The sequence below is a fragment of the Papaver somniferum genome, chromosome 4, assembly GCF_003573695.1.
Source record: "Papaver somniferum cultivar HN1 chromosome 4, ASM357369v1, whole genome shotgun sequence".
Lineage (NCBI taxonomy): Eukaryota > Viridiplantae > Streptophyta > Magnoliopsida > Ranunculales > Papaveraceae > Papaver > Papaver somniferum.
The window spans coordinates 52,581,329-52,595,709 of NC_039361.1; the positions used below are offsets into that span (position 1 = coordinate 52,581,329).

Here is a 14,381-nt window from a genome sequence, read left to right on the forward strand (position 1 = left end):
GGGAGTATGACTGCAGAACTTCTCTTTTGCCATTGGTGAAAGGAAGCATGATTGACAGAAAAAAGAGGCTTTTGCGTTGTCAGCTAAAGAGATTGGATACTCGGCAAGTCTTGGACCTTTGCAGTCTTCTGAATTTTTCACGACCCATCATTGAGATCAAGGTTGCATACTGAAGTTGTTTGTTTTTTTGATAAAGGCAAAGTTCAATTAAGAAAGAGTTTGCGTCGCTAAAGTTCCAGTTTCATCCTGCCATGCAATATAGGTTGGGGTTCTCCTTGCTCCTTGGTGCCCCACTAAGAGTCCATATGAATCCCAGACGAACGGATTCAAAGATGCAAGTAGTATTGACCAGAGGTGATTTCATTTTCCCTCCCTCTCCCTAATTTTCAGATGTGCAAATGCAACGGTGAAAGTTAGATTCTGTTCATAGGTGCATCCATCTCTTACAGCGAATGTCATCTCTCTACTTCCAAAGAACAAACACTACAAGAATAGACTGTCCAGTAACAGGACTGTCAACCGTGCTTGGTGGAGTTTTTTCTGGAAGCGCATGGAGTTAAAGAAGTACATGTAAAATAAATTCAAGGGCACATCCTTACAGAGCTACAGTTACGTGAATCGCTCGGAGCCAGCCATACCACGTCACTCAGTGACGGCAACTGACTTGGCCATCTTGCTTACTTCATTGTAATTCAGAGAATAACTTTTTATCATGTGCGTATTGCAAGTGAAAATCAAATTAAATCAATATCAGATTAACACACACTGTGGACATTCGACCCAACTTTTAAGTATGTGCTTTTAACTTGTAAATTGACTAACCTTCAGATGGGCTTGTACCACCTGGAACATCTAGTACAATCCTGACGAATTCGCAAGAACTGGAAGAATAGGACAATTATTTGGCAAAACTACTGTATATTGGAGGACGCTGATATTATCATAGAAAGTGGGTACCTGGGAAAGCTGTGGAAATACGGTGCAGCAAGGAGAAAGCAAGTGGGTACCTGGGAAAGCTGTGGAAATACGGTGCAGCAAGGAGAAAGCATACATATATGGCGTGATCGCAGTTTGGCGACTTATGATAAGTCGAGTGGACATATACAAGTAAATGGGCATATAGTAGGCATCCACTTGTGATGAGATGAAAGGGAGCATAAAACACAAGTTCTAAACACTATTTTCAAACCAAGGAATGAGTTCTACACACATTATTTCAAGGGCAACCAAGGATCTGGCAAAATAGCTCCCACTTACATAACAAGCAAGGTATTTACATTAAACTACTTAAGCTTACTTATTCACTAGCTAATGGCCCGCAGTGGCAGGTCATTCTTTCTGAGAGTTGAAGTAGAAAGCCGAGACAGGTATTCCAAGATCATACTGTTGAGCAAAGTTCCCAGTGTTAAAGTGTGCGCGGGACGCAGGTTCCTCCACAACCATTTTAAGCTCGCCCTTCTGCATGAACACCACCATCACATACCTATGCATCCCCACTGGTGGTTTTGGCCCCATGTATCTTACTACCTCTTTCCCTGGGCAATGTAAAAATATCAACTTGAAACACGAAAACTAAATTTGAACTGTAACAAGATATATGTGCCTAAATGAAAAAACAAGATCAGTGCTTTTAAGTTTGATGGATAGATTTAAATTGACTAACCTTCGGATGGGCTTGTACCACCTGGAACATCCACTACAATCCTGCCAATAATTCGCAAGAACTCGATAAGATGATCATTTGGCAAAATTATTGGATGACTCTAGTATTAACCCTGCTATCAGTAAGCATATTTAAGATTGCTTAGATTACCAGTGAATATACTCTCGCATGGTGGGTTCGCTTGGGCTAGGGGCATCAGGATCTACCATCACCTGCATGTACATGAAGCGCTAGTGAGTCGCAGAATAAAGATGTAGGCTATGTGGATTTCCTCAATAAGAAAGGAGCAATTAACATGTACTACCAGCGTATAGAGATGTTGAGGAGAACCAGAAATCTGAACTTTAGGAGGATCAACAGCAACGGAAGGCTTAATTTCGCAACCAATAGTGAGATGCTTAGAGCCGTAACAAACAGATATGTTTAATCTCGGTACAAACATGTCAACTACATCTCCTATCACTTTCCCAACCACTAGTGGATCAACTTGTCTTGGATCCACCCAATTGTTATTAGAATCATCAGTGCCGGCCATCATCCACAGGAGACCTACAAGAAACCTAGACTGAGAGAAACGATCCGACGGCTTGTTATTGAAAAACATAGGTGTCAAATTGCCACACGTGTTGCAACTTAAAGGAGATAATTCATCTCATCTTCATCATTGTATGACACGTACTTGTTTGTACTTGCATGGGAACTCAAAAGAGGAGGCCAGAAGCAACACTGGCACTAGGCACTATTATACCGCGCTAGGGTCAGATTACGGTCCTTCAGCAAGGAAGATCCAATTTTGGGGTAGCTAATTAATAAATAAATAAGCTACCATATGGGACTGTGTACTTTTAAGAACCGGCGTTACTATTCATTTTCCGTTAGGATTTGGTGTTGAATTTGTACAAATTCAGTACACCAAACTATAAAAAATAAAAGGTTAAGATTATCCCGCCAATCAAAATCATACAAGAATGTACAACACAAGCTTTACTCGTGAACTGGCAGAAAGATTAATTAATCGCCTAGAATACAGAGTGGTTGTCGCATGCTAAGTTCAGCTTTCAGCTTTGGAAATTGCTCTAGATCATGGGAAGCAATCAAAGTTTTCTGCAAAGAAGCCAAAACAAGGAAACAAATAAGTCCTGTTAACATTTAAACATGGATGGTCTAAGACGCAAACATGGAAGCTACAAAATGGAAAGATCAGAAAGATGTAAGAAATCATAAGTTTTAGCTATGCAGCCAAGAAAAAGAAAAAAAGTTAAATTTGGAGAAGGCAAGGGCAAATGGCCCACATATGGAATCTGATGGAAGATGCAATACAGTATAGTATATAAGAAATAAAAATGACCGAGGCACAGAGATTACCAATGCAGCAATATGTGCATCTTCAAGAATAGCTCCATCAACCTCCAACCTTGCTATAGGAAACTCTGGAAGGTGTCCTGACTGTTTCTTACCCAGCAAATCTCCTGGACCACGAAGAGCAAGGTCCATATTCGCTAAGTGAAATCCGTCAGATGATTCTGCTAAGGTCTTCAATCGGTTTATACCACTAGCCGTAGATGAAAGAAATATACACTTCGACTTCCTCGATCCTCGTCCAACTCGGCCTCTTAGTTGATGCAGCTGTGCAAATCCAAATCTCTCAGAATTCATAACAACCATCATGGATGCATCGGGAACATCAACTCCAATTTCAATCACTTGAGTCAAAAGCAGTATACGAATTTCACCAGATCTAAACTTCTGCAGAGCTTCTTCTTTCTCATCACCTTTCATTCTTCCATGTAGTAAACCACATTTGTAAACCTCAAAAAAAACACGATACAGTGTCGAAATCTGTTGCAGCTGCACGAACCTGTGGTAGCTTCTCAGATGTTTCTATTATTGGATAAACAATAAAAACCTTTCCTCCTACTTCTAATTTATCCCGTATCATCTGTTGCATACAAAGATCGGTCAGACTCTATAAAGATTCTAAAGTTCCCACCTCACTTGTTTCAGTTCATTAACAGCATATAATCAAGTAGCCAAATTAGTTAAATCACCTGATTCACATTATCATCACAAACACTGTTCCCTTGCAAAACAAATGTCTCTACTGGTATTCTCCCAGGAGGTAAATCTGTAATCTGTTATCAACAATAAAAAAGTTACCATCAGATGATTCATTATAATTTATTTATCCAGTAGATACATTTATCAATGAGGAAAGTACAATGTACTTGGGTGAGAGACATGTCTCCATATAATGCCAAAGCAAGTGATCTTGGAATGGGTGTGGCAGACATGGCTAGAACATGAGGGGCCATCTAGACTTCGTCTTTGGGTGAACAAGCCGCGTTCTCACTCATCTTTGCGTTTCCAGATCCCATATATAACTGCAGAATTTAGAAGCTTTATTTTACTCCCCAATGATGATTAAAACAGAAACCAGTCCATCCGTTTAACTTTTGACCATATACAGCCTTGTACGACTATCGACAGTCAGAAGAAATTATTTTTTAACCTCACAGCATGTGTGCCTCCATGAGAGCAAGCTACCAACATTGCCTAACTTATAATAGGCAAAGATATATAAATAGCAGAAAAGAAGTTAATCGGGTTATATTAAATTATCATGCTAAACCAAAAGGTCTCACCTTACTAGTGAAAGTTCCTCTCTGGATCACACCAAAACGGTGTTGCTCATCTACTATAGCAATACGTAAAGCTGAAAATTCCACTTTGTCGGCAAATAGACTGTGAGTCCCAATTACCAACGAGATATCTCCATTTTGGAGACCCTGTAGGAAATAAGAATTTCAGACTATGTGCGATCCACCGATAAAGAAATAAGAAACAGTACATACCTGACGAATTATCCTCGATTGTCTTGCTGTGGTAGAACCAGTTAGTAGAGCAATTGAAGGTTTAGACTGGTCCTCAATGTTCTCAAGCAACTTAAGCAAGTGCTCATGATGCTGTATTGCGAGCAGTTCAGTTGGAACCATGAAAGCTGCCTGCAGTTAGGACCAAATACATACAACTCGAACTCATTCAGTGAATCCCTTAAAAATTGGATGAAAAGTTTGCAGTAGCAAGATTGGAGATGAATGTAAAACATATTATTGTAATTATACAAAATCTTATCAATGATTGATCCATAATTCTGTAATACAGAAAGGGGTGAATGCAACAAACCTGAAAACCAGAACTAACAACCTCCATACATGCCAAAAAAGCAACCACAGTTTTCCCACATCCAACTTCTCCCTGGAATACCATGATCATTTCACATGTTATTCATCCGCTGGATAAAATATATGTCATGACAAGTTTTGTGTTATGAGCCCTCCAATAAGATCTTTTAACTTCTCTAATCTCACACTTGGCGGGTTATGGAGTTGCACAAGCCTATGTACAATTGTGCATATTCAGGCTAAGGAATTTCCAGGAGCACTAACAACTAATCTCGTATAGGATAAGTTATCTCAACATTTTAGTAAACAAAAGATACAAGAAAGGGTTGCCAGGTACCACACCTGTACAAGCCGGTTCATAGGAACTGGACGCTTCAGATCCCGAATAATTTCTGAGATTGCATTTAGCTGACTAGGTGTAAGTTTATACGGAAGAGCCTCCACAAACTTCTTGGTGAGGCTGGACCACCCTTCAGCAACAGCAGCATCAGGTCCATGTTTTCTATAACTATACAACAATTCATCTCTTTCTATCCATGATCCAAGCGGTTCGACCATTTGAAACAGTCGTCCCAACTGCAGTAAATTAATAATTACGTTAAGTAGAACTAATTACCCTTCAAGTACAACATCATTTGTTCCAATAAGTAGAAAAACTTGTACAGGAAAACAGAGTCATTGCAATTTTTATAGGATGACTGTCTAATATACGCTCATAAGCAGTTCCCCACTGTCTCATTGTTTTTTTGGGGTAAACTGAGGCAGTAAATTGATTGAAAATTTGCAAACAGCTTAATAATTGCAGCATGAAGTGCACCTGAAGATAGAAGAAGTCATCGAATATTAGCCGCTTGCGAGCTAAATCAGCTTCTTTTGAGTCCTTTGAACCATGGTAGAAGAATTTAACCAATCACGTAACTGTAAGTTTAATTATCATGCATGGTCTCTATTTTCTGCAATGGCAGTATGGTTATTTGATGTTTCCTGCAACCATAATTAGAAGGTCCCTCGGATTCACTTTTTGTGCAAACAGCATATAAAAACACACAACTCCGCTTGACTGAATTGAGAACCTGGTAATACCCACATACTTTTTAAGTTTATTGTAGATGGTTGTCATCTCCCTACCTCCACTATATCAATCTGGAAAACAGTAGATGCTACTCCAAACCTTGCTAGTTCGTAGAAAAATTTAGTTATATGTTTTACACGTGTTGGTTGACTAACTTCATTAAACTTTTTCCAATAGCTTTCATTGAGAGGGGTTAGTCCTAAATCCTAATCAATGGTCATGAACTAAGGATTTACTTTGTACAAGAACCATATAAGCTTCGAGGTTGTTGAAAATAAGAAACCGCTAACAACTTTTTTTTTTAACTAAAGTGACTATGTGTAAGATTCTAAGCCTTGTTCTCCATTTATCAGACACTTTTTTAAATTCCCCTATTTCTTGAAAAGTATTTGATAGGACAGAGTCAGTTACTATGCTAGATAAAACACTAAGAGGAGCCATTTGTGTAGTGAAAGTTACCAACTTGAATTACAAAACCATGAGCTAAAAACATGGAGCATGACCAGAAACACATTAAAACAAACTCAACAATTTAACTTACGTCATGAAGACCTAATAATGCGTACTCCTCACAGATATTTTTGGGAAGAGGATCTATATCTGTTGATAATGATTGCAAGGCTCTGGACACGTAAAAGAAATAGAAAGGTAAGGCAGACAGTTAATGGTTCGCAACAGTTCAACTATAAGAGCGTATAAAAAATGCAAAACCATGCCTTTATCACATCTTACTAAGACATCTTGAAAGAAAGGTAAGAGAAATGATGACAGTCAGAGAAAAAATACCTGCAAGTATGAAGGAACTCACCTGGAAATGGTTTCTCTAAGAAAAGTTGGAGTCAAGCCTACTTTTGATGGATATATAGGATATGGCCTTCCTTCTCCGTGAACTGATGATTCTTTCTCACTTTGAATGATGTCAATATTGTATTCTTTCAACTCATAGTGATCTTTGGCAGGCATTAACTTGACCTGGAGTACAATTATCGGAACACATGAGCCAATGTTAATAATAAAAACAATAGAAAATTCTTAAACTTGAACAGCAGATTCTGTCATCCGAGTGAAAAATAAAAGATGAGATATTCTTCGCATCCCAAAAAGCTCTTTGCATCACATCAAATGAATGTGTCACCAACAACCGCAATACCAAGATTTACAAATGACAATAATTGTTTAGCAACTTTTTAATTAAAACAAGTGTCATCTAAGAAGCTTAAGAGAAGCTACCAACAGAAGTATGTAGGTGGCTTGACTTCCTTATCTGGTTAGACTCGATAACCCTTCCCCTTTCCCCTTCACAAAAATTTGAAGTTTTTTGCCATTTTGTTTATATATTTTGGTTTCCTATACCGGAGATTTTCTGAACTATGCATGTAGGGTTTGTAAATCGGTTCTCAAAACAGCTCGAGTTAGACTCGTCTGCAGATCGCCCAAGTTCGACTTGCCGAACATAACAATAGCTTCAGAACTATGGTGTTAAGCTTGTAAAAGTCACGAACAGGTTGTATTTACCTCAACTCTTTCTAAGCTCTACTATACGTTGTATTTTTTGAAGATTTTAAGATATTATTTAGTTTCTAAAACTGATATTAAGTAAGTAGTGCAAATCCTTACAGTCTAAAGGTGTGCTTGACTTGCTAATTCATAAACATGCCAAGTCCGGCCGACCGAAGCATGTGTGACCTCGTAAAAGAAAGAGTCCACGAAGGCCAAAGTCAAAATCAGAAAAATCCAAGCCAAACTTGAGCAGAAAACTTAAGCTTGGGTGCGAACAAAGACAAAAGAAAAACAGACTGACTTCATATTGTATCCGCTTCAAAATGCAACACAGATGACAGAAAACAAAGGGAAGACCTACCTTACCAGTAACACATACGAAATCTCCCGCTTTATGCTTGGACTGAATGATATCTAGAAAATACTGGTTGGTAAATCGAGGACCACGGAAGAATTTCTTTAGATGCAAATAAACCATCTTTCTTTTTGTAGTATCACCAGAATGATCATCATCATGACCACGTCTAGATGCTAATATATCATTTCTAATTTCACAACCCACGATAACCTCTAGGAATGAGAGAAACGAACTCGCTCTAATCCCCCTGCACAAAAGAACATCTCAAGTAATCAATTTTCAAGGATTCCCAAACATAACGAAATTTTATCATCTCCCCCGAAATAATAATATCAAGATCAAACCATAACTACTAAAAAGAGCAAATTGTGCTGCCCTAACTTAAATGTAGATCAGCTCAAAAGCATCAGAAAATGGAGAATCTAATTTACCTTGAAGATATGACTTTCCCTGTGGATATCAAATAGTTACCCTCGTCAACTTCACCCTGGACATTTTGTAGATCGGCGTATGTGCGAGGAAAATGATTTAGCAACTTTCTCACCTGTAATGAAGCAAATGATAAACGTGATCATAAGCCTCGCACTTTTGATCAGTAATCACAAGCCTTCTTGCAAGGAATACATAATAAATTACTATTTGCGTAAGGTTCAGAGATATCAACCGTGTGAAAGCTAACTTTTTCAAGCTGCTGACACTGTCTGCTACTTAATCTTGGTATACTGCTCAGAGGAGTGTCAGGATTCAACTTGGGCAATGATGTATTTTGTTGAGATTCCCTGACCAAATTAATGTGAGACTCCTTTGCAGTAGCTTTATGAATCAAATTCTTTTGGGGAGGAGGAGATAAAGGAACCACATCAGTAGTTCCCTCCTCTAATGAAAAAAGTTTATCATCAGAAATGGGAAGAGCCAGAGACGACCTTTCATTCAGTCTCTCTACGTCAAGAGACTGCCCTTCAGAAAGTGCAAGAAACGCATCGGAAGATTCATCCTCTAGTGAAGATATTTTTTCATCAGAAATGGGAGGGCCCAAAGAATGCGGTTTTTGGTTCTGTCCCTCTTGATTAAGTAATTTCCCACCTGGAGAACTTGGGAAAACCTTATCACTTTGAGCTGGTAACTGATTTCCTCCCGACTTAATCTCGCCATACAATTCAATTGGTGAAGCACTACCCAAAGTGATACATGCAAATCTTTCGCAGGTCAGTAGAAACCCTAAGTCGTCTACCCCATCTTTTAGATCTACAACTGATTTTGCCAGGAAATTTTCATTTCCAAGTAAATCTTTCACACTTTTATAACCCAAACAAACGGAAATCTGTGAAACAAAGCAAGAAATAAGCAACATCATGGAATTAATTCAAAAAAAATAAAAATGGAATGCAAAATCTAGTGAAGAATAACAACGCCATTAAACTACCTCAATGAAAGAATAAGCACAATCTCAAATGTATATATCAAGAAATGAAGATAATAAGATATACTGAAGCATCGCCAGGCAAATAAGCACTTCGACTCATGATAAATTGAACATGTTCTTTCAAGATATGCAGTGCAACACCTTCAAATTCATAGTTTCTTTTATCTAGCAAGCTAGATCGCATGCGACAATCACTTACTATTTACCACTTTTCCTGGTCACTACATGAGTGACTGATAGCGAACCAATTAGAGCAAATGATTAAACTACCAATTAGTTTAAAGAACCAACTGACCAGCACAGTAGGATATGCAAAAAACAAAAACAAATACATCTGATCTTGTATTTTGATTGAATCAGTTTCATTATCAGAACTTCTCAGTTGTACATATGTGCAAATACTATGACTAAATTTGTCATGTTTTGTGCGTGTGTGGATGGTAGTTCAAATTAGCAGAAGAAACGCGATAATACGGAACTAATACCTTACTCAACAACTTCGCACGATCTGAGGTGCTTGCAGTGCCATAATGGTTCATCTCCTGCAATAGCTTTTGAGCACCCTCATTGTTTGATCGAGAACACAACTTGGATAGTTTCGAGCGAACAATACTGCTAATTCTGTGACAAGTAGTTGATCAGCATGGTGAACCAAATTCCTAATTCTCAAGCTTAAACCCATAAACAATTATGTATAACAAAGCATGACTAGCCTACCACATATTTCTACCAATTGCATTCGTGTATCCTTTCTCTGCCTCGACTGATTTTGCACTTTTAAAGTTCTTCTCATTGAAATACTGAAAATAAAACTGGTTCATTTAGGTTCTACAGAGTTGAACTGTTGATACAATATTAGAAAAAATGAAGCTATGCAAATGGAGTGGTCTTGTCACATCATTAAAATGAAATTTGACAATGGTGGCAAATCATTATGTTAAGCAGAGTAGATGCACATTGTTCAGAACGGTCTCGCATGGACAGTGATCTTAAGCCACTCCACTCTATGGCTAGTGGTTGTAAGTTGGATATCTTTACACACATCCACAAACAAACACATCCAAAATCACTAATTTTCTACCATTAAGTCAATCGACTAGCACAAGAATTTGATAGAACTACATAGGTAGGGCAGCTACCACAATCTATTAAATAGAATTGAGATTTTTTTTCAGCGTTTTACCCCCCTAAACAAACTGAATAGATCTATTTTTTACAAAATTCATAAACGTATTCAAATTGTTATAATAGTAACACTAGCATTGACAACTAAAACTATAACACCAATAAGACAAGATGAATTCACTTACCGAGCAACAACGCACAACTGATGTTGTCAGTGCCATGTAAAGGCACTGCCCACATAAATACATGGAAAATTGGGATTGAACCAGACCTGTAGAATACAAATAACCAAATGGAATTCAGAGGATATCAAAGATCCTAGAACAACATGCCCTGATGAAAAGAAGACAGTGGATTCAGAGGCCATCAAAGCATTCAATTTAACTAATAATCCAAAAAAAAAAAAATTGTATGTGAAGAAATGGAGAAGCGAAGTAAGTAGTGATGATAAAGAGTAAAGATTACCTGTTTGGATGGAAAAGAAAGATGAATTTTGGAAACCCTAGATTTGATCAAGTATTGTCTGAGTTGCTGGTAAAAGAACTCTTGTTGTTGTAGTTCTGGTTCGTCTCTCACTCTCGACGGACTCGAGGTTAAGCTTTGAGCAAATGGGTAGTGTGTAGGAATTAGGAGGGAGATAGAGGGGGGAAAATCTACAGCATCGACGGTTGCCTGGCCTCAAGGTTATAGACTGACACGTAGTTAGGGCATGATATGTCAGCCCAATGTTTGCTTCATCAACCCAATTACGACACGGATTGGATGATGAAATGAATAGATCCATCTATGGTGAGCAAGGGGGAATGGACCGGTTTTTACCTCATCCCCATCCAATCTGATTTACCATGAATTTCAAATGGGAACATTATGAGGCCCGTATAAAAATACCCCTATAAACTTTACAAATACCCCTAAACTTAATACATTACTAAAATACCCTCTTTTATATACTGTATATACAAAACTACTAACCACTATTCAAAACCACTACCTCTACTGCCCACCACTACTATCCACCGCCAACCACCACCACCACTGTCCACCGCCACCAACCACCACCGCCGCCACCTCCAACCGTCATCACTTCCCGTCACCGCCGCCAACCATCACCACTTTCCGCCACCGCCGCCAACCACCACCACTTTCCGCCGCCACCACCGACAACCACCACTACCGCCAACCACCACCAATGTCCACCACAGCCAACCGCCACTACTGTCCACCACCGCAAACCACCACCATCGCCGCTAACCAGCACCACCATTTCCTTCCACCACCAATCATCACCGCCGCCGCCAACCACCACCACCACCACCGACAACCAGCGCCACTGTCCACCACCACCGACAATCACCACCACGCGCCGCCGCCGCCAATCACCACCAGCAACCACCAATTCGACCACCACTATGTGGAGTCAGCTTGTTGAAGTAGTCTCCAAATCTGAAGGCAACTTGCTGAAGTTGTTTCCAAAAGTTGAGGCAACTACCTCAAGTTGTTTTTGAATCTCGAGCCAACTAGCTCAAGTGGTTTCCATATTTGAAAGCAACTTGTTCAAGTTGTCTTCAAAATATGGAGGCAAATATGGAGGCAACTAGCTGAAGTTGTCTTCAAATATGGAATCAACTAGCTGAAGTTGCCTCCCAATATGGAGTCAACTAGCTCAAGTTTCCTTAAATATGGAATCAACTAGCTCAAGTTGCCTCCAATCTGGAATCAAGTTGTCCCCAAAATCTAGCTCAACAAACCTGCAATATCATCTTCTCAGCCTCTTAACATCAACATCTCCAATGCAAGGCCATCAGCCACATCTCCTAACTGCAGTTGCACTATAACCTCAACAAACCCAGCAGTAGAAAGCATTCCATCATTGCACCATTACAACTGCAACCCTTATCAGTTCATCTCACAAACTCAACTTCAGTTCTACCATAACCACCATCTTAGCAGTATCATTACTATAATCACCTGCAATATCATCTCCCATAATCACCATCTAGCATTTTCATCTCCTCAACCAATTGACTTTTGCATTTCAGTTACTACCAGCAACCACAGCATCCCCAACTCCATACTGCAACACAGGATACAACATAGACAACCAACAAACCCATGGCACTCCGCCGCAACACATTCCATTTGATGACACCACAGTTTACATTATCACCAGCGTCACCGATAACACCACATGTTTTTTTCTGCCTGCCAAACAATACTATAGCAGGGTTATGTACTAACAATCACAGTAACAACCTTAACAGCACATTCCATTTGATCACCACCACAATTTACCAGTACCAGTCACTACAATTCCAGCTCATTAACTCATTCCCTGGCTTCAAACAAAATCTGGATCTTACAACAACTTCTTAACCTGCCCACTGCATCACCGATTTCAGTTCAAGATTGATTTCAGTCTTGTCAGCTCTTGTAAAGCAACAACACCTCCTACTAAATCAACATCAGTCACCATCTTCATACAACACCACATGACACAACATATATAACCACCAGAACCAACATCTAAACTCATTTCAGTACGCTCTTCTGTTGCAATCCTGTAGCAATCATGTAGCTTCATAACCAACCCATTGAATCACCTACAGAACTAGCTCTCAGCATCATTCTTACCCTGTAATCATTCATACAGGCAGTAACGATTACACCCTGCAACCAAGTGTTCCTCATCCCTTCGAACTATCAAACCCATCTCAACAACTACAGGTATATCAAAATCATCAAAAACATCTCCATCACAAGTCATCTCCTAAATCTCCAAAAACACCACTACAAACCCTTCATTCTAATCGTTTCGAGGTTTCACTACCTGCAATTCATACGTTCCAACATACACCTGCAATCTCAGAAGACCTGCACCACCATCCATCCTAGAAAAACCTCATTGTTTCCTTCTAACTCCACAAGTTCATTTCCTGCAACAGTTGCTTGCAATAACCAACAACGACAACAGCCTCGACCACTCTGCAGCTTCAAATATAACATGCACAAGCACTGTATAGCAACAACTGTTGCAACTCTACCTCCACATTCTCAGTTTCTTCTCCAATACCACCATCTCCAATTGTTAAACCAACTCCAATTTTGAGTCATCTATCTGCCAAACACAGATCCATCTCAAACCCATTTTCAAAAAATCTTGAGATTCATCTCAGAAACACCAACATCAATCTCTTCTATCAGTTGAGTTCATTCTCTTCATAAAATCATTGAAAATCAACCATGGAAACAACAGTTCCCACTCAAATCCCATGTAAACCCCATCAAATTCAACTGCAACCTGCTTCTCAACTCTTCTTAAATCTCGTCAATCCATCAACAACATCAATCGCAGCAACTTTCCCTCTCTGAAATGGATCAAAACCGTAACATCAAATTCATCAACGGTAGTCTTTTCATTCCTCCTTGTTCATCATCAGAGACAACACTAGCAACTCAGTTTCGTCCCTGTTTTGACAAAACGTAAGATCCCATCTACAATAATTCAAACATTATTAATCAGCGTCTCCATCGTCAAAATCAAATTCTATACTTACCAGAAACCGAAACCAAAATCAAAAACCTAACATTCTATCTCAATCGCTTTAATCTTCATTTGATGTTGAAATTACAGTTAAAATGGGAAGAAGAAAATCTCTTGATGATATTTATGAAGTTTCATTTCGAGATTTGGTTGAAGTCGAAAACTTAAATCTCGATTTATAGATCTGTTAAAAATCGAACGTCCAATATGTAAAAGATCTGCTGATAATAGTGGCGGTGATTGAGACGGTGACGGTGGCGGCGATGGAGATGGTGACGGTGGTGGGAGAGATGCAGATGGTGGTGGTAGGAGAGATGGAGCATTTTTCTGAGATTTGCGAGTTAACGAAGAATGATGGTGGAAGGTTAAAAAAGGAATTATATGGTTTATGGTTTCACTGAAAATTTCAATTATGCCATTAGGGGCAAATACATAAATGGATAAGAGAAATTTCTTAGTTGGTCCAGAAAATCCGGATCCGTTTAATCTGTGGTCCATCCAGAAAAAATATTTAATC

The 14,381-nt window shown here is 39.1% G+C and overlaps 1 protein-coding gene, 1 long non-coding RNA gene and 1 pseudogene across 2 annotated transcripts; all 3 read right to left on the reverse strand.

The window, feature by feature from the left end:
- Window positions 1-1,157: 1,157 nt before the first annotated feature.
- On the reverse strand, window positions 1,158-2,233 carry LOC113273875 (protein MOTHER of FT and TFL1-like). The gene is made up of 4 exons (XM_026523464.1): window positions 1,968-2,233; window positions 1,814-1,875; window positions 1,664-1,704; window positions 1,158-1,535 (listed from the first exon to the last, which is right to left on the reverse strand). The coding sequence occupies exons 1-4, from the start codon at window positions 2,199-2,201 to the stop codon at window positions 1,330-1,332; spliced, it is 543 nt and encodes a 180-aa protein (XP_026379249.1). The 5' UTR covers window positions 2,202-2,233; the 3' UTR covers window positions 1,158-1,329.
- Window positions 2,234-2,511: 278 nt separating this feature from the next.
- Window positions 2,512-11,450, reverse strand: LOC113275486 (annotated as a pseudogene).
- A 1,080-nt stretch (window positions 11,451-12,530) lies between these two features.
- Window positions 12,531-14,106, reverse strand: LOC113275487. Its single transcript, XR_003323625.1, has 2 exons — window positions 13,878-14,106; window positions 12,531-13,788 (listed from the first exon to the last, which is right to left on the reverse strand). It is a non-coding gene; the product is annotated as an uncharacterized LOC113275487 (long non-coding RNA).
- Between the last annotated feature and the right edge of the window lie 275 nt (window positions 14,107-14,381).

Coding starts and splice junctions, on each gene's coding strand:
- LOC113273875 (XM_026523464.1), bottom strand. CDS start 2,201: ATGATGGCCGGCACTGATGATTCTAATAACAATTGGGTGGATCCAAGA. Junction 1,705..1,813: donor ATGCGAGAGTATATTCACTG/GTAATCTAAGCA, acceptor AATTATTGGCAG/GATTGTAGTGGATGTTCCAG. Junction 1,536..1,663: donor TGGTACAAGCCCATCCGAAG/GTTAGTCAATTT, acceptor TACATTGCCCAG/GGAAAGAGGTAGTAAGATAC.